The sequence below is a fragment of the Mandrillus leucophaeus genome, unplaced genomic scaffold (assembly GCF_000951045.1).
Source record: "Mandrillus leucophaeus isolate KB7577 unplaced genomic scaffold, Mleu.le_1.0 Scaffold228, whole genome shotgun sequence".
NCBI lineage: Eukaryota > Metazoa > Chordata > Mammalia > Primates > Cercopithecidae > Mandrillus > Mandrillus leucophaeus.
Window position 1 is genome coordinate 2,089,635 of NW_012102343.1, and position 25,693 is coordinate 2,115,327.

At 44.7% G+C, this 25,693-nt stretch overlaps 1 protein-coding gene across 2 annotated transcripts; it reads left to right on the forward strand.

The window, feature by feature from the left end:
- Positions 1-730: 730 nt before the first annotated feature.
- On the forward strand, positions 731-24,971 carry BATF (basic leucine zipper transcription factor, ATF-like). 2 transcript variants are annotated; one of them, XM_011981562.1, is made up of 3 exons: positions 731-1,051; positions 3,416-3,520; positions 24,438-24,971. In XM_011981562.1, the coding sequence occupies exons 1-3, from the start codon at positions 989-991 to the stop codon at positions 24,645-24,647; spliced, it is 378 nt and encodes a 125-aa protein (XP_011836952.1). In that variant the 5' UTR covers positions 731-988; the 3' UTR covers positions 24,648-24,971. The 2 variants fall into 2 exon arrangements, with proteins under 2 accessions (XP_011836952.1, XP_011836953.1); XM_011981563.1 differs by having other exon boundaries at positions 767-846.
- The last annotated feature ends 722 nt before the right edge of the window (positions 24,972-25,693 follow it).

Consider the following 25,693-nt stretch of genomic DNA (forward strand, 5'->3'; position numbering starts at 1 on the left):
TATGAAGTGGTAGAACTAGAATTTAAATCTTGGTTGGTCTGACTCCAAGTGTAGTATTTGTTTAACTTTTTTTTTTTTTTTTTTACTGTTTCTCCATTCTGGGTTCTGACCTGGTGACCTTGAATCATAAAGATGCAGGGCCTGTCTCGAGCTGCTCTATATGGAAGGCATCTTTTCTCTAAAGAGTGTGAGCTCCCTGCCAAACAGCAGAGGCGCTTCATGGGCTTTCAGAGCAGCCATTCTAGAGCCTCCTTCATTGCTTTCTGATCTCCCACAGCCCTGTGTTTGAGGGTCAGGAAAGGAGAATACCCTTGGATTGTTTTATCTCCTGACCACCCCGAGGCTGGCTGGACTATAAGAGGTGAGGAAAGACAAGATGGGTGAGCAGCTGCTTTCAGCTGAAAACCAGAAAGAAATCCCAGTCTTGTTGCTTTATTTTGGTTTAAAAATCAAGTCGTGTGACAATGGAAACATTTTCCTGGTTGTCCTCTCCTCTCTGCCCATGTTGACAGAAGACGGACTTGCTAATTCTGGCTGGGGTTTTTCCCTGCCTGGGCTGTTTTTCTCTTTTATCTTCATCAATTGAAGAGGGCTGCTGTGTCTTTCAAACTGTCGGAAGGTATCTGTATTTTTTTTTCTTTCACATAATTCTGTAGGTCTTTTCCCAGATATGTATTTTTCTCTCTAACTTCTAACTTGCTGAAATTTCCGCCCATGTGACTTCCAGCGTGAGTTACCAGAAACCACAAGAGAGAGAGAGAGCGTGCAAGCCCCAAAGCGAGCGACATGTCCCTTTGGGGAGCAGTCCCTCTGCACCCCAGAGTGAGGAGGACGCAGGGGTCGGAGGTGGCTACAGGGCAGGCAGAGGAGGCACCTGTAGGGGGTGGTGGGCTGGTGGCCCAGGAGAAGTCAGGAAGGGAGCCCAGCTGGTGACAAGAGAGCCCAGAGGTGCCTGGGGCTGAGTGTGAGAGCCCGGAAGATTTCAGCCATGCCTCACAGCTCCGACAGCAGTGACTCCAGCTTCAGCCGCTCTCCTCCCCCTGGCAAACAGGTAGAGTCCTCCTTTTCCTCTCTCCTACCTTCTGATTCTCCTGGGGGATGGAAAGAGACCCAGGCTTCCTTGTCCTGCCCAGGGAGCTGGGGATGGAGGAAGTGGCTCGTGGCACGGGCACTCTGTTAGACCTAAGACATGGAATTTGCTGCTAAGCTGTGCATATTGGCAGAGATCCTCCTCCTTCCACCTATTCTGCCAAAGTCCGTTTTTCTCTCCGTTTTCCAAGGCTGCCTATCACCTCTGCCTCACTGAGGTTGCCACCCTAAAAAGCTTTCTAGGAAGCAAAGAGGGGGATGAACATCAAAGAACACAGAGAAAAGAGTCTACTGTTCTCCAAGGCTGTAGAAAAGTGAGAGGAGTTTTCAAGTGGGCTGCTGGCATACACAGCTCAAATCCTAGATATGTAGTTTCCCAGGAGACAGCCAATAGGGAAAGAGAGAAAACGGGTCAGGGAAAAGTAAAAAAAAAAAAAAGAATAAGAGGAGGAGGAGGAGGAGGAGGAGGAAGAGGAGGAGGAGGAGGAAGAGGAGGAGGAGGAGAAACCCAGGCTAGCATAGAAGGATCTCTCTGCTGGGGCACTGCCTCTGTTGCTAGCACAGCCAGCAAGGGGCGATGCTAGAGGTCCAGCCAATACCTCTTTCCCTGTGGCTTCTGGACAGGAGCAAGGAAATGAATGAGGAGGTGGCTCTGGAAATTTGTTGGAAGACATTTGCTGGTAGTTCATCTTAGCCCTGGGGAAACCAGAGAGACTGAGATAGGGATGATGGGAGCATTTGGAGTCTAGATTGTGACTTCCAAGTCCAAAGGTTTTAGCTTGAGGATTACCAAAAAAGGAGTGCCCTGCCCATCTCACAGCTTCTAGGGTTTTGTTTTGCACCACACTCTTGACATCCCTTGCTGTAGGAAGTCCTCCTCTTTCTCATCCAACATGTATCCGTGGGTTAAAATGTTCTCCACCTTCATCTTTTAAAAACTGCATTCTTTCCTTAGCACAGGTATCCAGGAGGGCTTTCAAAATGCTGAAGCCAAAATAAAAGTATATAAATATCGCATAGGGCATGTATCCTAAGCCTCTAGTAACGGAGCAGCAGGCTGGGATGAGTCTGGATGGAGACCTCTAGAAGGCACAGAATCCAGTCCTCTGCTCAAGATGGTATCAGAGTGGCTCTGACTGCCTGGAAGTTTGTACTCTTCTTAGGAAGGAAATTACTCATGGCTTCTATGGCAACTTGGTGCCCCATCCCCCTTAGAGGAAGAGCACTTCCTTCCTATCTATGCCAATGACCTCCTACCACAATGGCCTGAAAGTATTGGATATGTTGGTGAGCCCAGTACTCAGTAAGCCCAGAGCTTTGCCCTTGGATCTGTGCCCCTCTAGCCTGTGGGGGATGTGGGAGGGAACAGGGCATAAGTTGCCAAGACTCCTACACCTATGCTGCAGCATCTGGCGGGGAACTGGAGCTAACCTCTCTGCCCAGGCACAGGACATGCCCATCTCTGGGTGTAATTAGAGAACACCCAAAGATCCCCTTATCCTACCAAGCACCCATCTACTACCCATCACAGCCAGGTCACCTCCACCTTTAACGTTCTTTTTGGCATTGATGTGCCAGGCATTGTGTTGGGGCCATGGGGAATGTCACAGTGGCTGAGCACAATGGAGGGAAAGAGGAGGCAGATCTTGGATGCGCCTCAGCTCAGGAATGCAGCAGAAGACCACATGGGGTGCAGTGGGAGAAGGGTCTTGGAAAGGCATCGGGCTCCGCACCAGAAGATGTAGCACTCTCAGATGACCGGCAGTCCTTGGGCACACTCTTAGAGCCTCAGTTTCCTCACATATAAAATGGAAATGATGATACCAACTTCACAGCATTAGGGAATTAAACAAGAGCACCTCTGAAAGAACACTTGCACAGAGGTTGGCATACAGTAGGCGCTCAACAAAGTTTGAGAAAAAGAAAACAGCTAAAAGAGCAGCAAGAAGAGGCTAAAGGCCAAAAAGTGAGAGGGCAAGGGTGGAGCAGCCCTACAGAGGAGAGGTGATAAAACACACTTCATTGCCTTAACCTTTTTTTTTTTTTTTTTTTTTTTTGCCAAATACAGCTCTATTAAGGCCTCAAGTTCTCTTGCCTTTTTCCTGTAGCTTTTGGTCCAAAAAGTCAGAGACCTGGGGATGTGTAACCAGGCATGGAGAAGAGCTCTCCTTCGGGTGCAGGCTTTTGGTAAATAGGGGGATGGAGGGGTTGTGCAGAGACGAAGGCATGGAAGGATGGCTGGACGGATACCATACACCACCAGAGCCTGCTTTCGCTCAGAAGGGAGGAGCAGACCCGTGTAATCCTTCCTGTCTCTGCTTCCCAGGACTCATCTGATGATGTGAGAAGAGTTCAGAGGAGGGAGAAAAATCGTATTGCTGCCCAGAAGAGCCGACAGAGGCAGACACAGAAGGCCGACACCCTGCATCTGGTAAGTGTTCAGATCAGTCTTCATCCTTGTGAGCTTTAGGCTTTGCCCTCCACCATCTGGGAACCCTTGGACCATAGTTTTGATTCTGCTTGCATGGGGTTGTGTATGTGGGGCAGGTTAGTGGAGGGTGAGGGCTGTGGGGTGAGGTGGGGAAGGGAAGCTCTCCTGCGAGTGCTTTAAGAAGGCTCTGTAGGCTGGGCATGGTGGTTCACACCTGTAATCCACTTTGGGAGGCCAAGGTGGGTGGATCACCTAAGGTCAGGAGTTTGAGACCAGCCTGGCCAACATGGTGAAAGCATGTCTCTACTAAAAATACAAAAAATTAGCCAGGTGTGGTGATGCGTGCCTATAATCCCAGCTACTCAGGAGGCTGAGGCAGGAAAATCACTTGAACAGGCAGAGGTTGCAGTGAGCCGAGATCGCACCATTACACTCAAGCCTGGGTGACAAGACTGAAACTTCGTCTCAAAAAAAAAAATAGAAGGCTCTGTAGCAGGGAATGGGCCAGGAAGCTGAACAGAGAAATGGGCCTTTCTACCCCAGGAGGGCTCAAGGTGTAGGTGAGTTGAGTGTGGGAAGCCCAGAGGCCGAGCTGAAGGCAGAACCACTTGCTCAGGGATGGGGCAGCCAGAGAGTGCTCCATGGTGCTCCATCCTTCATGAGAAGGATGAAGAAAGGAGAAGGCAGAGCTGTACTGGGAAACAATTTAGAAGGTATCAAGTGCTTTGGGGGTGGCCCATTATCTCGCAGTGTAAGGACCACATGTAGTCGCATCCCTTGGCAGACACCCAAATGCCCCTGCATTTGACACAAGGAGGTCCACAGGGCACTGCACTGGATTCCTCTTTTCAGAGCATTATTAAAGTCTTATTTTGAAATTTCTGTCTTTAATGCTACCCCAAGGGATCTATGAAACATTCTATTTCAAGTGCACTTATCTGGGATGATCACCATCCTAGTTGAGTTGCCTCTAGTTCCAAATTTTTCTAGAGAAAGCGTTGACATCTGGCTTGAGCAGTCCGGGGCCTTGAGCAGTGCTGGACTGCAGTTCCACCAGTGGCTAGGGCCCTAGATGGTGTTTCTAGGTTCTGGCTGTGCCCCTTATAAAGTACTGCTTTCTCCTCATTGCTCATGCCTTACCACCTTACCTCTCTTCACTCTGCCCCCAGTATGGTTCTTGTTCAACCAACTCTTCACTAGTTCCTTTCTCTCCATCCCCTCATCCCCTTCCCTAGCAATTCTACCTTCCTACCCTTCCTCCAGAAACATTCCCTTACCTCTAAGAGCCTAGCAATTCCTTTCCATGGAAAAAGGGCAATTGGCACCAAAAATGAATAAGCTTGTATTTATTTGGAAGATTAGCATGATAATCAGCCAGTTAGAATAACTGTGTTAACCGTATCAAGAATAAGTAAGTAAGATGTAGTTTTAGGGGAAAGAATGCATCTTTTAGCTTTGTAAGAAACAGAGCAGACTGCACCAACAGCTCTGATTGAGTGCTTGCGTTTTATTTGAAATGTATTCAGCATACCCTCCATTGCACACTAACATCAAGTTCACAACTATTTGTTAACTTTTTGGAAAGAAAGAATGAACAGAAAGTCTGTACTAACTGTGCTCAACAGTCCGAACGTCAAGTTGTTGGTGGCTCTGCTGTTTGTATGTTCTCCGTGATTTCATTGTGTCCCCACATTCTGGTTTACCATCTTAAGCTTGAACATCTATGATCCTTACCTCTTTCTCTATCAGAGTCTAATTCTGATTCAGTATTCTTTAGAGCAAGCAAACAGACCAATCAAAATTTAAAAGGATAAAATCTTCCTTGTGTACAAGTAGACAGTGTCCTGAGACTGGCAAACTGCTGTAAGCTTTGTAAGTGTGTACTTGTTTTCTTAAGTGGAGAGTGAGTATAGTTCAGCAGCTTGGCAGTCAGAACAGGGATTGAATCCCAGCCCTGCTGCCTATCTGTGTGACAGAGATATTTTTGGCCTCCCTTGGGCTTGGTTTCCTTATCCAGAAAGTGGAAAATGACAGTAACTACCCTACACAGGTCGTGCATTTAAAGAGCCCAACACAATGCCTGTCATTCATAAATACACAAACATTTAAGTATAATAAAGGTAATAATAATTATTATAAGAAGCAAGATAAATAATCACAAATCATACACACATACACATCACATATATAAACATATATCCATTTGATGTATATTTAATCACAGAAGCTAAGGGTTGAAAGGCTTTAAAGTTCAGACATAAGCTTGATGCTTCAGACTTCTCTGCTATACCTCCAGTCAATAGTCCCCTTGTATGTCTGGTCACTTCTAGGGTTAGAGATCTTCCTGTCTCCTAATTTATGAACAGAAGAGTCTTCCCTATGTTAAGCTGCACCCTGGCCTCCCTATAAATTCAACTTACTGGTCTTAATCCAACCCCTTGTGGACATATTAATGGGGTGACACAGATGTGTCTTTGCTGTGGCAAGGCTTTCAACACTGACTCAGCTCTCTCCCTCTCCAAGACAAAGGTCAGAGCCCAAAGGGTCAGCTCATCTAATTTTACAAGTCATGTGACATTAAGATAATCTCTAGAGCTTGAGAGTTCACAGAGCCCCAAGTCATATAATCAGCATATCCATAGCCACACCCCAGCCTCAGTCCCTAGAATGTTCCCATCTTCCCCACATCTGAACACAGATTCCTCCCCCACTGCTTTCTTTTGAACACTACAGCATCGTCTTTACCTTTTGCCTGATGAGTGGGTCACAGCAGAGTTGATGCAGCAAGCCTGCGGACTGCCGCCAATGCAACTTATGTTTCTTGGCTTCAGGTAGAAGCTTTTGGCAGTGTGTTCAATCTGCCACCATCAAATAGGAGGTTTAGCTGTGGTTTGAAATCTTCCTTTCCTCCGAGATGGCAATCACCCATCTTCTCCATCCATTATCCTCTTAATTATGTCTGAGATTCAGGTGAAAAGTCTTCTGGTTTACCACCAGTGTCAGGGTTCAGTGTGTGCTTTGCCCTTGACTCCTATCCATGCTTGGTTCCACATGCTGGGATTGTTCTCTGGCCCTCAGACATGGTCATAGGACTCCCCTACCAGTGCTTTACAGATGAGGGTTTGGGAACTACTGAGAGTACCGTATCAAACAAGGACCACATTCCTATTAGGGTTCTAGCTTCATATACACTGGGATGTTATCGTAGTTTCAACTGCTGTCACTATTATCAACCTTAAAATACTGAAACAATTATCTAGTGAGAGTGTGGGATGCTTACTATTCAGCATTTCAGTATCTGTCCTATAAAAGCTGGCACCAAGACATTGTACACTGATTGCTTTAAAAATTGACAGAGAAGGGAGAGAGCCTCTTTTTATGATTGTGTTATACATCCCTGGCCTTGACTATCTCTGACATAAAATGGATCAGGTGATTCCTTTCGTAATTGGGACATCAATGAACAATCTAATTCTGTTTTAATTCTCCTTTCGTTGAGCATCTCACGCAAGCACCCATTGCACTTAGTTCCTTTTCTCCTGCAGACAACTATAGGGTTCATTACGTATAGTACAGACGTTGATTAAAAATGAGAAAGGCATAACTTGACCAGTTAGTTTCTAAAAGATATCAATAGCTAATAAATGGATCTAAGATAATCAGCTGAAAAATTTTTTTAAATAATAAGAGAATGCAGTCAGCTTCTAAAATTAAAACAAATGTAATAACGTTCCTATATGCAAAACATAACCAATTAGGAAATTAATGGAAGGAAAGGTCCCGTTTATAATACCAATGACAGCAACAAATGGAAGGAAGGAATAATTTAACAAAAATTATGAAGAGTATCCTAAATGACTTTTAAAAGATTCAAATAATTGTAAAGATATACCTATGCAAAGTTAGCAATTTTCTTTAAATTAATTGATAAATTTAATGTGATTCCAATAAAAACCCAATAGGGTTTTCTGGGAGTTGGGCAAGAACTGGATTAGCTATTCTAAGTTTCCAGTGAAAAAAAATCATATGACAATTGCCAGGAAAATTCTGAAGAATAAGAGTAATGAAAAAAGATTAACTGACCAACATATTAAAGTGAAACACAAATACAGAAATCAAAACAATGTGGAAAAGAAAGAACATTGAACAGGATAGAATATGGAAACAGACCCAAAAACAAATCCGGATTTTAAGACCCAAATACATATTTCAACTGCTAAGACACAAGTATAAATACAAAATGGGCTGGGCACGGTGGCTCACGCCTGTAATCCCAGCACTTTGGGAGGCTGAGGCTGGTGGATCACTTGAAGTCAGGAGTTCGAGGCCAGCCTGGTTAACATGGTGAAACCCTGTCTCTACTAAAAAATTTACAAAAATTAGCTGGGTATAGTGGCAGATGCCTGTAATCCCAGCTGCTCTGGAGGCTGAGACAGGAGAATCACTTGAATTTAGGAGGCAGAGGTTGCCGTGAGCCGAGATAGCACCACTGCACTCCAGCCTGGGTGACAGAGCGAGACTCCATTTCAAAATAAATTAATTAATTAATACAAAATGACCAGGATGGCATTTCAAACCAATAAGAGAAAGCTGAATTATTCAACAGAGTTGAGACAATTGGCTAATCACTTGCGGGGGGAGGGGAAGCTAAATCCTTCATTTCTTATACAACACACATACACACAGATTAAATGTTAAATTTTTTTAAAAAAGGAAGCTAAAGAAACTTGAAAAGACAATTAACCATTAACAATCTATCTTGGAATGAATAATTATTTTCTAAATAAAACTTAAAACCCTGAAGCCGTAAAGGAAAAGATTGATATACATTAATTTTATTAATAAAAAGTAAAAGTTGCTATATAGATCAAAATACTGTATGCAAAATCGAAGGCAAATGACAAACTGAAGAAAAATATCTGTCTAACACATATGACCAAAAAAGGTATGTTTACTTACTATATGAGAGAGCTCTTATGAATAGGAAATGATTAACAACCCAAAAGAAAAATGAACAATGACTATGAATAGGTAATTTACAGAAAAGAGAACTAAGTGGCAAATAAATGTGTGAAAAGATGGTAGACCTTATTTAGTTAGGAAAATGCCAATTAAAGCAGCAGTGAGGCTGGCAAAGGTGAAACGTGTTGCTGATACAGTGTTGCCAAGGCAATGGAGAAGCAGGCACCATTACACACAGCTAGTAGTAGAGCCTGCATAACCCCGGCAGGGGGCAATTTGCCCACGTCCATCTAAATTGTAGGTGCACATACCCTGTGACTCAGCAATTTGACATCCAGGGGTGTATTCACAAACAAATCCATAGATCATACAGTTCTGTACATGTAAGGATAATCATTGCTGCATTGTTTCTTATAGGAAAGACTGAATACAAGCTAAAAAAAAAATTCATCAATAAGGGATTCAAGAAGTCATTGTCCTTTCTGTGGAATATCGTAGAGATGTGAAAATAATGAGTTACATCTGAATGTGCTAATCTGGAAAGATTATCAAGTTTCTGTACTTTTAAGTTAAAAAGGTATAAATATAGTCCATTGTTTGCTCTCATTAGTTTTTAAATTTAATGTTATTTATTTATTTGTTTGTTTGTTTGTTTTTAGAGACAGGGTCTCGCTATGTTGCCCAGGCTGATCTCGAACTCCTGAGCTCAAGCGATCTGCCCACGTTGGCCTCCCAAAGTGTTGGGATTACAGGTGTGAGCCACAGCGCCCAGCCCCTTCTGTGTTTTTAATAAAAAGAAAAAGGTACATATATGCATAAGTATAAATGCAAACATTTTCAAATAGATTATAAAACATTGTTAATGATATTTATTTCTGAAAAGTAGGACTAAAGATCTAAAGGAAGAGGGAGATACTTTGCATTCTTTACCTTTTATACAGTGTGGGATTTTTTTATCATGTGCTTTTATCTTTGTAATATAGATATCAAAATTCTCAACATTGATCATTACCACACATGCATTACGATGATTTCTTTTCTAATTCTGACATCAAATATTTAATCATCTTCCATCATGACATGGAAGAGTATTCAATCTTGACATTATCTTTTGAACATCATACATAAATATCTCAGCCCTTGGGAGAACCAACTGTCGGTTGGGATTTGAGTGATTCTAAGGTCCACATACTATGTGATAAAAGATGGTGAATCCGTTTCCTTTGTGTAGCCATCCTGGTTGGTTGGTAGTGGCTATCTGGTGCTGTACAGCTGGAAGGATTTCAAGTCAAAGACCAGGATCAATGGAAAAGACAGCTGAGGTTAATTACGAAGCTTTGTTCATGAAAAGGCTAAAATTAGCAGAGTTGCCAGGAGCAGTGGCAAATAGCAGTGTTAGCCCTGAGCGGAGCTGTTGACAAGTCAAATCTGGCCTGGTGGATGGAGCTGAAAGCAAGTGAGAGTAACAGCCAAGTTTGAAAGCTCGAGATTTAGGTACTCTTTTAGAATGAAGTGGGCCAGGTGCTTCCCTGGGGCTGCCTCCTGAAGGAGTCTCACACCTGTTTAAGAAAAAAGAGAGGTTTACAGGTTCCAGGGCTGTGCTTTGTCATACGTGACAGAAAAGTAATGAGTAAAAATTATGCATTAAATGAAACTTTGAGCTAACACGGTAAGAAATACAGTATTTACAATTGGAGGAATATCAAGTAATGGAGGAAAAGATATTAGGGTAGCACTATTGTTCTTGGCCTTCTGAGGAGGCAGAGAAGGATGCTTTCGGTCCTATATCACTCCTGGAATTCTTTTGCTCTCTCTGGGAGACTATGCCATGAAGTTTGCTGGCACAGATAAGTCACAGGTCAGGAATGTTCAGGCTAGTTCCACCCTTAAAAAGTTCAATGTAGAATCAGTGAACTATATATGGAAAGAGATGCGACCCTTCTGTCTCCATTGCTATGAAATTCTTTTAAGAAAAAACCATGTTAATTGAACAAATGACTACGTATTAACGACTGTGCTTTAAGTGCTCTCCCTGCAGCATCTCATTTAATCTGCATAAAGGCCATATTTTATAATTCCTTGTACTAAGTAACTTGACGGAGATGACACAGCTTGTGACTAGGTCTGTCTGACTTCAGAACCCATTTTCCTAACCATTAAGTTTTACTGTCTCTTTATTCAAACTCTGATGCAGATGTATTCATCTTTCCTAACCTATATTTTCCTTGAATCTCTTCATGAATTTATTTTTTTGTTTTTTAAGCAACAGCCTCCAAAATCTACACTATCCCCCAGCCATCATCAGGCCTGGTCAAGAAAGTAAGGACATGTTTACTTTCAATACAGTGTATCAATTGTACAATTGATATCATATATGTCATATATATCATGATATCGATATAGATAGGTACTATATATAGATAGGTATAATTGGCATATCAAATGATACAATATATCAACTGAAACCTTTTCTAACATCTTTCACAGGAATTACCTTTGACACAACAGAGTTTGAAGAAAAAATAATTTACAAAGATGTTTAGTTCATCATCTGTGAATAGTAAATACTTTTTCAATGCTATAAAACTTGACAGGTGGCTTACAATGGAAGATGAAGCATATTATGATATATTCATACAATAAAAAAAATTATGCTGGCACTAAAAATGATTATGTAGATCTGTATTTATCAACATAGAGAGATGTCAGTGACATAGCATTAAGTGAAAAAGGCAAATTACAAAGAGCATGCAAAGTATAACCCTTTCATGTAAAATGTGTGGGTTTTGGGCATGGTTGCATGCATAAAGAGGTGTCTGGAAAGATAGTCTCCAAAATGCTAATAGCAGTTATGAGTAGTTGAGTTTGGGTAGTTCATCTTATTCTTGGTACTTTTCTCTCTTTTTTATTATAACGAATAGGTGCCATTTTAAAAATCAGAATTTAAAAAATTAGGCTATTTTAGGGAGGGAAAACACGTCAAGGAATCCACCACCCCTAACTGCTTGTCTTACTGATGACAGGTCAGTGTGGCTACTTTTGGGAGGCATATTGGAAATTGGGAGTCCAGCTCCATGCTGGTCTTAATGCTGTAAAGAATGACTATTTGGGAGGCCGAGGTGGGTGGATCACGAGGTCAGGAGATCAAGACCATGCTGGCCAACACGGTGAAACCCATCTCTATTAAAATGCAAAAAATTAGCTGGGCGTGGTGGCAGCGCCTGTAGTCCCAGCTATGCGGGAGGCTGAGGCAGGAAAAGGGCACGAACCTGGGAGGCGGAGCTTGCAGTGAGCTGAGATCCCGCCATTGCACTCCAGCCTGGGCGACAGAGTGAGACTCCATTTCAAAAAAAAAAAAAAAAAAAAAAAGAATAACTGTCCACATAGAATGATGGTCCTAGGTCACAAACTGACAGCTGCCTGTTCAGCAGACGTCTTGATGGAGCTATTCTCAGCAGCACCCAGACTTCCTTCTCTTGAGCAGAATGGGAGAGTCTCCCCAGAGTGCCCCTGCGCAAGTTTCTCAGAGGTTTTCTTAGTCTCCTCTGTTGAACTCAGTCTAGTCCTCTGCTTCCTAGGAGGAGTGGGTTGGGTCCACAGTACAAAGCCTCCTTCAGACTGTGAGATATCTGTAGAGGGTTCCACCATGGGTCCACATGATGGCTTGTGGAGTCAGTAACAATCCTAATAGTCATACTACCTTGTTGATAAAATTTCAGAATTAAGTGGGAACTCAGAGATCTTCCAGGGTGACCTGCCATGTTTCCAATGAGGAAACGGATGACACCCAAGAGCCCAAACCTCTTGCCTTCCCACCAGTCTGCTTTTGTTTCATGCCACTTTGCTGAACAGAGCTTTACTAGGCAGGTGTTTACATAAGGCCTTTTGCTAAGGTGGGCCAAGAAGCAGGCGATTAACCAGAACACTTGAACTGTCTAGGCACTCATCAGCTCCAAAACATACGGCTACACAACAAGAGACCAGAAAAAGAGTGAGTCTAAGCTTGACAGTGGCCGAAGTGGAAATGTTTCTTTGTTTAAAAGAGATTTTAAAGTTGCAATCCAAAATTTAAAAGGGCAGTGGCATATTGGGGAAAACATTTGCATCAAATTAAATAAATGAAGGTTTAATATTTATGCTACAGAAAGAAAATCTTATAAAGCAAAACATCAGGACTCCAACAGACAAGTGGGCAGAGGCTATGAACAGAAAGCTTACATAATATTTTTCCTACCAAAATGAAAATACCCTAATTTCCGATTCTGATTATGAAAACAATACACACTAAGGCAAGGTTTCTCAACCCCAGTGGAATTGACACTTCGAGTTCGATAATTCTTTGTTGTTGGGGGTTGTCCTGTGCCTTGTAAAATATAAAATTTACCCACAAGATGCCAGTAGAACGCCCCCTCATCCTGCTTAGTTTGACAACCAAAAATATTTCCAGGACTTGCTAAATGTCCCTGAAAAGGCAAAATCAGTCCTAGTTAAGAATGCTACACTAAGGAGACAGACACATGGAAGGTTGTTCTTTCTCCTTAATACCTGACAACTTGTAACATTAACATGAAATTAAGAAGCCTTCATAAAGCCAACTGGCAACAAGTAAATTATTTAAAATTATAACACCTAAATGCCAGTGAGGCTGTAGCAAAATGGATAGAAGCATATGCTACTGGTGACATTGTATATTTGACATGACCCTTTTTCAGTAACACTTCTCAGGATTGGGAAGATTGAATGCCTCCTTTGCCTCATTCATCTCGTTCCTAGGAATTTATCCAAGGAAATCATTGAACAGAGACAAAACCCAGTGTGCCCCAAGATGTTCATCTCAGCATTATTTTTAATAGTGACAATTTGATAGCAACCAAGATGTCCAACATTAGAAGACCACTTTAAGTAAATTGTGGATCTTCAATTTGATGATGTAGTCATTAAAATTTATGTTGACTATGTAGATGTGATAAAGTTATGACAGAAAGCAAAATACAAATTGTATGTGTACTGTGAATGGAATTTTGTAAAAATAAGTATGCATGTTTGTTCAAAAAGATGAGACAGCCAAGTGGGATGGTTCATGCCTGTAATCCCAACATATAGGGAGGCCAAGGCAGGAGGATGACTTGAGACCAAGCTGGGCAACATAGTGAGATCCTGTCTCTATAAAAAAATAAAAATGATTAGCAGGGCGTAGTAGCTTGCACCCAGCTACTCTGGAGGCTGAGGTGGGAGGATCGTTTGAGCCCAGGAGGTTGAGGCTGCAGTGAGCGCTGCACTCTGGACTGGGTGATAGAGTGAGACCCCATCTCAAAAAAAAAAAAGGATGAGATCGCAATGTGTGTACATGAAAACAGCTGTGTTAAGGGACTAGGATCGTGGGTGTTTTTAACTTTTAAAAAATATCTTTAATGTAGTTATACTGTATTTTTTTATTTTTAAAGAAACAGAAGAAAATGGCCAGAGAGCTGAAGGAACTCTGGAGGACATCAAGTACAAGGACAGGGAGGATATTATTGAGCTCGAATTTGGGGATCAGGCTTTGTTAGGAGACCTTATAATTTATACCCCAAAAAGCAATACTTTGAGAGTGGAAGATGGAATTTGTAAATATTACACCAAGACAACAGGTGTACCAGTAAATGTCTGGTCACCCTAGACAGGGAAACCAAGAAACATGACATGGAGCTCTCATGAAAACTCAGAAGAAGTAAGAAAGTTCAGAGTCAAGCAGAGGCGACTGGGTTCCTATGACCAAAATGTGATTTCCTGCAACTGAGGACCCTGTAACTAAAATAGGGTACTCAGCTGGCATAAGAATATGTCTTATCATTAAGATAGTAGTGTGACACAGAAAATTATAAAAAGCAAAGGCCATATTATCAGTACTAGAGCTGAGATCAGCAGAAGTGATTCATCTACTCAACAAATATTTATCAGCCAGGTACAGTTTGTTCTAGGCACTGAGAATATTGCAGGGACAGGACAGATTGAGTCTCTGATTTCACGAACCTTATAGTCAGTTGGAAGTCAGGCTGGAAAACAAACAAATAAACACACTAATCACATGACATGTAAAGTGCTTCAAAGAACATGAAATCATGCAATGTGGAAAGTGTCTAAGGGAGGAGATTGGGGCAGCGATCAGGGGAGGCCTTCCTGAAGCCCTGGCGTTTGAGATCAAAGGTGAATCAAAGAGGAGATTGGAAAGATCTGGGGAGAGGGTGATCTCAGCCTAAAGAGCCTTGAGACCAAGCTGCGAGGCCAGGCAAAGGTCAGAAAAGTGCCTGGTAGGGCGGAGACCAAGTTCAAGACCATAAGGGAGTGAGGAGGAGCTCAGTAATAACGGCAATTGTGGGGCTGAGCACAGTGGCTCACACCTGTAATCCCAGCACTTTGGGAGGCCAAGTTGGGTGGACTGTTTGAGGCCAGGAGCTCGAGACCAGCCTGAGCAACATAGCGAAACTCCATCTCTACAAAAAAAAATTTTTTTTAAATATCCAGGCATGCACCTGTTGGTCCCAGCTTCTTAGGGAGGCTGAGGCGGGAGGTTTGCTTGAGTCCAAGAGGTCGAGGTTGCAGCGAGCTGTGATAGCGCCACTGCACTCCAGCATGGGCAACAGGGCAAGATCCTGTCTATAAAATAAAATAAAATAAAATAAAATAAAATAAAATTTTAAAAAAAAAGGCAATTGTGCTGCTAGGAGCAGGAACTGGATGGGGCATGTGGTGGGGACCCAACTAATTCAAACCCTGCCTGGAGGGATTTCTCTGAACCTAAACTCTGATCATAAGGCGAGAAGCAATAGCACCTCACTGGGCTGTTTGACAGTTTAATTGAGAGGGCAAATGTAAGAACAAAGCAATATTGTCTTTTTTTTTTTTACACTGTTCCTTTGTTTAATGCAGAGAGTCCGGCCTTTTCCTAGAAACAATCGGATATGTTATCCTACATGAACACAGACGTTCTTCTTTCTGATTGCTTATAAACTCTTTAAGGATATCAATTGTTTCAGGGGGTTGGCCTTTCACAACTGGTCAAGTCTCCTTTGTTGGGTATGAATGGGGAGGGTAAAATTTGAACTACGGAAATGATATGACGAAGTTCTTAAAATGGTTGTAATTCTGCCACTCCCACCCTATTGGTTCAGTTTGGGAAATAAACGGAGGTTTGACTTAGGCCTTTTGAAAAAATGAATCTCTTGGATTCATCTGGAAGCATCCCAGAGTTACAAAGTAGAAGCTGTTAAAGTGTTTGAGTGGTATGTTAATCACTCTCTAGGAGTTCTCATGGATGTCACAAATTTACTCAGTTGACCCTTCTTCATAGGCACATCTCAGATTTTGGAAAATTATTCCAGATTATAAGCTGGCAGTCGAGCAACATGATTTGATCGAACACTTACTCTGTGGCAGGCACTGTCCTTGTCACTGAGGACAAAACAGTGAAGATAGTAATAGCTCCTGCCCTCACAGAGCTCAGCAATGTAAAGGGTAAGGAAACAGTTAAAGTTATAATTAGTGAAACATGAATAGATCCCTGAGCTCTTGCCTTTCCATTATATGAATGAACTGTGCTGGACTATTTAGAATTGTTTTCATCAATTTAAGAATATGATAGTAGTGTGCTTAAATGGACATTGTGTTTCAGAAAATTTTTTAAACTAGAAATAGTGTCCCAAGTCTTTAAATTTTTAAATACTATACTATCAATGATAAAATAAATTAAAATATGTAAAAATACAACACAAATGTAATAAAATCAAACACTACGTAATTATGTCATATTATTATTATTTTGAGACAAAGTTTCACTCTTTCCCCAGGCTGGAGTGCAGTGGTGCAATCATGGCTCACTGCAGCCTCCACCTCCCAGGCACAAATGATCCTCCCACCTTGGCCTCCCAAAGAGCTGGGACTACAGGTGTGTGCCACTGTGCTTAGCTAACTTTTAAATTTTTTGTAAAGATTGGGTATCACTATGTTGCCCAGGCTGGTCTCAAACTTCTGGGCTCAAATGACCCTCCTGCCAAAGAAGCCTCCCAAAGTGCTAGGATTACAGCAACTGCCCCTGGCCTTATGTTATTTTTAAAAGGAATCCACTATGAATATGATTTGCTGCACATTAGGCTCACTTAGGAAGTATTTTTAAAGTCTTGATGCTTGCAACCACTCCAGAACAATTAAACTGGAACCTCTGGGGGTCTGGCATCCAGGAATCCAGGCTGTTTAAGACTCTCGGGTGCTGGCAGTGTGCACAGCCAGGGTTGAGAATCAGAAGCAGTGCATTTGCAGCCTATCAGGTCTGTACCTGAATGTGTGGAGTGAGTAGAATGTGTGGAGTGAGCAGAATGTGTGGAGTGAGTGTGGGGCAATTATGTGGGTAAGTACCCAGATACTCTGTCAGATACAGTGGCCTGATGGCTTAAAACAAAACAAACTATTCAAACCCTTGCTTTGATGGCAGTTATTATTTGTTTTGTTGTTTGGTTTTGAACATTGATAACCTTGCTAGTGGTAACCTTTGGAACCTAAAGCATCAGTATCAGCCAAGATTGCATGCATTCAGAGACAAGTGATAGACCAGCCATCAAATACAGGAATCAACAAATCATGGCCTACTTTTCATGTAACAAGAAGTTCAAAAGTGGAGAGACCAGGCTAGAGCAAGGAAGAACCAAGCTCCTTCTCTCTGAGCAGCCATCCTCAGTATGAGGCTTTCACTGTCTAGACTGTGAGATGGGTGCCAAGCCTCTGGGCATCAGTCTATGTTAAGGGAAGGAGGCCTTTGTCCTTATGAGCAGGCTGTGCCTTTTTAGTAGGAAGGGAAGCTCTGCCTCCACCTCCTTCCCACCCATCAGGTACTTCTGCTTATGTATCTTTGGTCAGAGTTCTGTCACACAGCTACCCCTAGCTACAAGGTCAGCTGGATTTCTTTTGTTTTTTGTTTTTTGTTTTTAGCAATTCTGGTTCCCAGTTTTCCTAGAGGAAGGCAAGGGAGAAGGGGTTTGGGATGGACGCTGAATGAACCAACCTATAGTTATTTTGCATTTGAGGGCAATGAAATCATAGTCTTGAAAACCAAGGACCAGGCGATAGCCTTTTAACCCTGTGACTAGACAGGGCCCTGAGGGCATGGCTGATGTGGCCAAACATCTGTTAATGACAAAGTTGCTTATGGCCCTAGAGTTTCAGCTCTAAGATGTGAAAGTGAAGTTTCCTCCAGAATCACACACGTGTATTATTCAGCGCAAAGATCTGTGGTTTGGTGATTCCTCTTCTCCTTTCATAAGGTGAGAGGCAGTAGTTGGGGTGGATTTCCCCAGGAATGGTGGGAGACGTGGGCCTAGATCCTCCCCCTGCTTGGGAAGAGTCATACTTTTCAGTCGGAAGCCTGCTCCAGGAATGGCAGGCTCCACCCTCTGCATGTGACGTACAGGGGCTGGTAACTGAGGGAGCCTGAACATATATCTGGGTGTGAGGGACAAACTTCGAACGCCACTTAAGTGTGGGTGGGAGCCAAAAGGTCACTCTGCCAATAAATGACTCCATGTCCTGTTGAGGAGAAAATACACAGGGACTATTTTCACCCTTCTGGAAATCGTGATTAGAAAATGCAAGGAGAAGGTCAAGACACTAAACTGGAGCTGACAGGGAGGAAGCCTCCGCCCTGCTCAGTGTCTGGAGAGTCCCGGCCAGAGCCCAGTTAGGAAATGCTAGCGTTGTCCTTGGTCTTCGCTCCTAATGGCTCCCTGTGGGTGAGGGAACTGCCTGGGGATTCCCCATTGTTGAAGCACTCTTTGAGTGACCCCCACCTAAGCCCCTCCAGCAGGGGATTTCCCAGAATGTTCCCACACCCCCAGGAAGTCTCTTCCTTAGCCCCCCCCCCAAGCTGCTTGTGGTTCATGATAGAGGTAGGTGGCATCAAGTGACCCCACAGGTGAGGGATTTGCCTGAGGTGGGAAAAGAGGAAAGATAAAACTGGAAAGCCAACTGGACTGAGGAGTTATCTCAGGAGAGAACTGTCAAACAGTATAACGTTTAAATAGACTTTAAAGGCAAGAGAGGATGGAGGGCACAGACTCTGAAGCCAGAGTGCCTCAATTCAAGCACCAGTGCTGCAACTTCCAAGCTGCATGACCTTGAGCCAGTTACTTAACTTCTCTGTTCCTCAGTTTTTCATCTTCTGTAAAACGGAGATAACATTATCTACCACACAAGTTTGTTGAAAATATCAAATGTAATGATAACCGTAAAATACTTAAAAGAGTGATTGGTACACGGAAGTATTCAAAAAAAGTTATTGGCCAGGCATAGGTGGTTCACGCCTGTAATCCCAGAACTTTGGGAGGCTGAGGCGGGCATATCACTTGAGGACAGAAGTTCAAAACCAGCCTGGCCAACATGGTGAAACCCTGTCTCTACTAGAAATACAAAAAATTAGCTGGGTGTGTTGGCAGGTACCTGTAACCCCAGCTACTCAGAAGACTGAGGTAGTGAGAATTGCTTGAACCAGGGAGGCAGAGGTTGCAGTGAGCTGAGATTGCACCACTGCACTCCCAATCGGGGCAACAGAGATTCTGTCTCAAAAAATAAACAAACAAATAAATGTTAGTTAAGTTAAGCTGGGCTATTTTTAAAAAAAAAAAATTTGGTTTCTATCCACCTTTCTCATATAAATTGAGCCAGGTTACATCTTAGACCTATTAGATCAGAATCAGGCATCAGGATTGCTAAAGCTCCCCAGGGGACCCCAGTGTGTGGATGGGGTGGAGAATCATTATTTTGGTCCAGTCTTTCTGTTTTAAAGTGAGGCAACTGGAGCTGAATAGGGAAATCGAGTCACTGAGGGTCACCCAGCCAGGACCCGGGCCCAAGCTCCCTATTCCCATTTGCTGCTGATGGAGCTCACCATGGTCAAGAGTTCAGGACCTGGCTCTGCATCTGGAGGAAGGTCTGGCCTCGAGTCAGCCCTTGTCCAGGGTATCTGGCCAGGTGGCCCCCTCTCCATGCAGCCCAGGAGGCAGACGGTTAGCTCTATGATTGGAAGAATGTGAGCGACTCAGGGATCTTGTGTTGTGTTGTGTGTGGTCACCAAAACTGAGACCCAGCTTTCTCCTGGAAGACCACAGAGCAGCCAAGGCCTTTTTTTTTTTTTTTTTTTTTTTTGCGATAGAGTCTTGCTCGATTGCCCAGGCTGAACTGCAATGGTGCGATCCTGGCTCACTGCAACCTCCACCTCCCAGGTTCAAGTGATTCTCCTGCTTCAGCCTCCCCAGTTGGTGGGATTACAGGCATGTGCCACCACACCCGGCTAATTTTTGTATTTTTTGTAGAGACAGGGTTTCACCATGCTGGTCAGGCTGGTCTTGAACTCCTGACCTCAAGAGATCTGCCCACCTCAGCCTCCCACAGTGCTGGGATTGCAGGCGTGAGCCACTGCACCTGGCCAACTTTCTAGCGTTTGCAGGAGACCTTTGCCCACTCACGTCTCCGGTCTCTCGGGGGAAGCAGTCTGTGACAGAAGGAACACAGGGCCCCGAGCCAAGCCCTGCTCTGCCCCTCCCTGGCCAGCAATGATTCTTTGCATCAAACACTCAAAGTTTCTGAACTTCTGAGAAAACAAGTGTCTTGAGGCGAATCCTACAGCACAGCTGCCACCAGTCTGTGGTCATTTTGGAGGGTATGTGGTGTAGGTTTGTCCTCAGGACACCTCAGTTGTCCTCATCTGTAGAGTGGGGATAATAACAGCTGACCTTCCCTATCCCACACAGAGCGTTATTGTGAGGAGTCTGATGGACCTGGATGAATTCTGAATAGGAGAAAGATGGGTACGTGGATGCCCAAATGCAGGCTCACCCCCGCCCCTCTCTGTAGCAGAAGACATGCATATGGGAGAGGCTGCATTTCCTCCCCGCCTCACTGTGCTGTAGGTGTCCAGCCCTCCTTGTTAGGGAATGCCACTGTTGTACCTCTGGATAAACAGCTGCTCCCACGCCACCTTTGCCAGTTGTCCCTTCAGTTGGGTGAGCCCTTTCCAGGGCATGATGCCCCAAGGAGGGCCAGAGTGGACTGGGCAATAGCGGGGACATGGAGGGACAAGGCCCCAGATCAGCCACTTCCTCCTGCAAGGGAAGTCAAACTCTTTCTCTCACAAGTGTCAGGCTGGCTGCACGGTCCCTGGGCTGGCAGGGCGGGTTTCTTGGGGGCCCTGGCAGGAAGCAGTCTTGCTTCCCAAGGTAAAGACGAGTTTCTTATCACTGGCGGTGGTTTTTTGGTTAGAGGCAGCAGGCAGCGGTTACAGACTTTGCCTAGAGCAAGCCAGGGATCTGCAAGCCAGGGAGGGGGAGGCAGATGAGAGAGCTAGAGTGAGCTCAGCAGAGCTTGCTTAGGGAGGAAGGACCCGCTGTCACTTCCCGAAAGCTGGGCCAGCCTCTAGGCGGGGAGAAGGTCAGAGCGGCCCTCCCTTCTACCTCGGGGTTTGCCCAGGCTCTTCAGAGCACAGAATTTACAGTAAATGTTGTCACCAGTGGAAACTCTCAGAGGGGGCGAAGAAAAGGGCTAGAGGAAGGAGCCAGGACTCCCGGCCCCCAGTTCCCGTCTTACCAACACCCCCTAGTCTCATCATGTTGCTTTATCTTACCTTTCGGTAAAGAGGGGATGCCCTCCTTCTGGGATGTGCCAGGAAATACCCAAATGGTAAAATGAATGAGCCAGCCACACCTTGCAGAAGGCAGGGCTGTGAGTCCATCATCGTGTCTCTTGGTAACTCCTCTGCCCCATTTTAGAGGGGCTTCCTTTGTACTGACCTTGGCACACTTTCTAGCTCAGAGTCCCATTCAAGAAATGCCAGGCTGAGGCTGAGCATGCGTGTGTCTGTCCTTCACAGATGCTGGAACCTGGCTTGATGAGCAAGGCTGTGGTTGGTATATGCTTCTCTGCCATTTAAAAAAGACCACCCGCTCCCCACCGGCCAGGATGTGGGGTTTGAGATGATTGACAATATAACCAATTAACCTCGTTAGCTTACAGCTCATGCCCCTGATGGATTCATTAGGGCAAATTTGATTTTATTATTTTATTTTTTGAGAGAGGACCTCACTCCGTCACTGAGGCTGGAGTACAGTAGCACGATCATGGCTCACTGCAGCCTCCAACCCCTGGTGCTCCATAGCTAATTTTCTTGTCTTTTTATTTTCGTAGATACTGGGTCTCAATAATGTTGCACAGGCTGGTCTTAAACTGCCGGGCTCTCAGGAAGTAGAGGTTGCAGTGAGCTGAGATCGCACCATTGCACTCCAGCCTGGGAGACACAGCGAGACTGTCTCAAAAAATCAAAATAAAAAAACAAAAAACTGCTGGGCTCAAGCGATCCTTTCACCTCGGCCTCCCAAAGTGCTGGGATTATAGGTGTGAGCCACTGCACCCAGCCTATTTAGGGCAAATTTTAAATGTCAAGTTATCTTACATCTGCTCACCACCCACCCTATTTTTGAGTTACCTTCTTCGTGCCAGCAGATGATGTCATAAGTCTGTCAGTCAACAAACATCTGAGTTCATATTATGTGTCAGGCATCGAGCCAGGCATTAACAAATAGGCATTTAATAAGTGCTTGAATAATTAAAAGAAATTTAAAATAACATTTAACTAGTGCTTTCCAACTTGCCTGATCATTAGAATGACCTGTGGCACTACTTAAAAATCCAAATTTCCCTCCCTAGTAGTCTAGTGGCTAGGATTTAAAAAATAAAATTATTATTATTTTTTATTCAGATCTGTGGCCAGGCATGGTGGCTCACGCCTGTAATCCCAGCACTTTGGAAGGCCAAGGTGGGCAGATCCCCTGAGGTCAGGAGTTCCAGACCAGCCTGGCCGACATGGTGAAACCTCGTCTATACTAAATATACAAAAACTAGCCAGGCATGGTGGCCCCCGCCTGCAATCCCAGCAACTCGGGAGACTGAGGCAGGAGAATTGCTTGAACCTGGGAGGCAGAGGTTGCAGTGAGCCAAGATCGCACTACTGCACTCTAACCTGGATGACAGAGTGAGACTCTGTCTCACAAAAAAAAAAAAAAAAAAAATCAGATCTGCAGACTTCACTCCCTGAATCCCAAAACCACTGATTCACATTCCTAGATTTTAGGTTAGGCCTGAAATTCTATTCTTAACAAGCCTTCAAATTAATTCTCATGATATGGCAAGTTTGGGAAATACTGACCTAACCCAAATAGATCCAGAAAGGTAAGACCTGGTCTCCAAATATCAGGTTGCCTTTTGAACTGAAATGTTTTTTTATTTGCATCTCCAATGACATTTGCCTTTCCTCTGTGGTTACCAATACTTAGCAGAGAAAGTCTGTTTGGTTGAGTCGAATAATATAAATCTTAAAATTATACCGGAATTGCAATCTCCTGGGCTTTCTGAAGATGGGATTCCTTTTCAGTAAATGCTAATTACCAGATTGCAATTGTTGATTAATTAATGATGTGATCAGAAATCAGCACTTCTTAACAGGCATTTTTCTGATTAGCATGTATTTGATGGTTCCCCCAAGCAACAGGGAAAAGAGTGTCCGGGAAAAGAGAGAAGCTCACAGGCTTGGGACACCCCCGGAGTACTGTCGGGCTGCTCTCTGGTAGGCCGGACAGGGTGGAACAGAACTTTGTGGCAGACTTTGACCATTTGGTATTTATTTATTTTATTTTTATTTTTATTTTTGAGATGGAGTCTTGCTCTGTCACCTAGACTGGAGTGCAGTGGCATGATCTCGGCTCACTGCAGCCTCTGCCTCCTGGGTTCCAGCAGTTCTCTTGCCTCAGTCTCCTGGGTAGCTGGGATTACAGGCGTGCGCCACCACGCCTGGCTGATTTTTTTTTTTTTTTTTTTTTTTTTTTTTTTTGGTTTTTTTAGAGACAGGGTTTCACCATGTTGGCCAGGCTGGTCTCGAACTCCTAATTTCAGGTGATCCACCTGCCCCTGCCTCCCAAAATGCTAGGATTACAGGCGTGAGCCACCACACCTGGCCCCATTTAGTATTTATAAAGACCCTGAGCATTCTAGAATCTGGGTGCAGTAGACAAGTATCCAGTGACTTTATTTGTAAGATGAAATGCAGACACTGGGAGCTTTTGGAGAACACGTGGCATAACAGAGTGGAAAAGAGTGAAACTGGTGTAAGACGTTCTCACGAACGACTTTCCATTTCCTTAGGCTCTGGCCTGCCAGTTGCTTTCTCTTGCTATATTCCCGCCACCTCCCACGCACAGACACCCTCACAGAGACCCTTGCATGCGTGCACACAGAGGAGCACACTCACACACCCCTCTATCAGGTTGAACCAAGTGAAATTGCTTTTTTGGGGGCGGGGAGAGATGGAGTCTGGCTGTATTGCCTAGGCTGGAGTGAAGTGGCTGGATCTTGGCTCACTGCAACCTCCGCCTCTCTGGTTCAAGCAATTCTCCTGCTTCAGCCTCCCAAGTAGCTGGGACTACAGGCTCACCGCCACACCCAGCTAATTTCTGTTTTTGTATTTTAGTAGAGATAGGATTTCACCATGTTGCGAGGCTGGTCTCTAACTCCTGAGCTCAGGCAATCCGACCTCCTCGGCCTCCCAAAGTGCTAGGATTACAGGCGTGAGCCACCGCCCCCGGCCTGAAATTGCTATTCCTATAGGTCACAACAGACAAATAGCAGCAGCTTCACATGGTTCAACATCATATCTATGTGTACACACGCACACCCACCCATGTGCTTACGTAAATGCGCCCATACTCACCTACAAACATATATACACTTGTGCACACAGTCACACGTGCAGGAAAATTCTCTGGTGCCCTTCTCCATGACTGTGCTAGTGAACAACTAATCTGGCCCCTCCTGCGTCCCTCCGCACCCCACCCGCCTTGCCACCTTCCCCAACATTAACCTCCGGTGCTGATCCCCACCCCTACAGGAGAGCGAAGACCTGGAGAAACAGAACGCGGCTCTGCGCAAGGAGATCAAGCAGCTCACGGAGGAACTGAAGTACTTCACGTCGGTGCTGAACAGCCACGAGCCCCTGTGCTCCGTGCTAGCCGCCAGCACGCCCTCGCCCCCCGAGGTGGTGTACAGCGCCCACGCCTTCCACCAGCCTCATGTCAGCTCCCCGCGCTTCCAGCCCTGAGCTTCCGATGCGGGGAGAACAGAGCCTCGGGAGGGGCACACAGACTGTGGCAGCGCTGCGCCCATCCCGCAGAGGAACCTGTCGACCTGGAGACCCAGAGACAGAGGCCTGGACAAGGAGTGAACACGGGAACTGTCACGACTGGAAGGGCGTAAAGCCTCCCAGCAGTGCCGCAGCGTTTCGGGGGGCGTGTGCTGGACCCCACCACTGTGGGTTGCAGGCCCAATGCAGAAGAGTATCAAGCAAGATACTCAAGTCCCATGGCACAGAGCAAGGCGGGCAGGGAAGGGTTATTTTTCTAAATAAATGCTTTAAAAGAAACCAGTCTGGCAAGGCAGTTTCTCTCTTTCACCCTGTCCCTTGACACTCTAAATTCTGCGATGTTGGGACCTTCTTTGTTTTTTGGACTCTAGTACCCTCAAAGAGCTCTAGGGACTCCACTAATAGCTCCTCTTTTCCATGGTTTGTTGAAGTACTTGGGAAGCTTTCAATTCCTTCCTCTAAATGTCTCCTTCTTCTTCTCCTTCTCCTTCTCCTTCTCCTCCTCCTCCTCCTCCTCCTTCTTCTTCTTCTCATTCTCCTTCTCCTTCTTCCTCTTCCTTCTCTTCCTCCTCTTCCTCCTCTTCCCTTCTCCTTCTCCTCCTCCTCCTCCTTCTTCTTGACAGAATTTCTCAGCTCTTGGCTCAGGCTGCAGTGCAGTGGCACGATCTCCGTGCAGTGGCACGATCTCCGCTCACTGCAATCTCCGACTCCCAGGTTCGAGAGACCGTCTTGCTTCAGCCTCCCTAGCAGCTGAGACTACAGGCACGCACCATGGCGCCCAGCTAATTTTGTATTTTTAGTAAAGACAAGGTTTCACCATGTTGGCCGGGCTGGTCTCAAACTCTTGACCTGAAGTGATCCACCTGCCTGGGCCTCCAAAGTGCTGGGATTACAGGCATGAGCCACCGTGCCTGGCCTAGGTATCTTCTGGATTGTCCTTCCGTGCTCCCCTCACTGTGACTTCCTACCTTCCATTCTTCACTGCTTTCTAGCCCATGAGCGGG

Bases quoted from the DNA above. Each gene is read 5' to 3' on its own strand.
- BATF (XM_011981562.1), top strand. From the start codon at position 989: ATGCCTCACAGCTCCGACAGCAGTGACTCCAGCTTCAGCCGCTCTCCT. The intron at 1,052-3,415 runs GTAGAGTCCTCC...TCTGCTTCCCAG, and splicing joins CTCCTCCCCCTGGCAAACAG to GACTCATCTGATGATGTGAG. The intron at 3,521-24,437 runs GTAAGTGTTCAG...CCACCCCTACAG, and splicing joins AGGCCGACACCCTGCATCTG to GAGAGCGAAGACCTGGAGAA.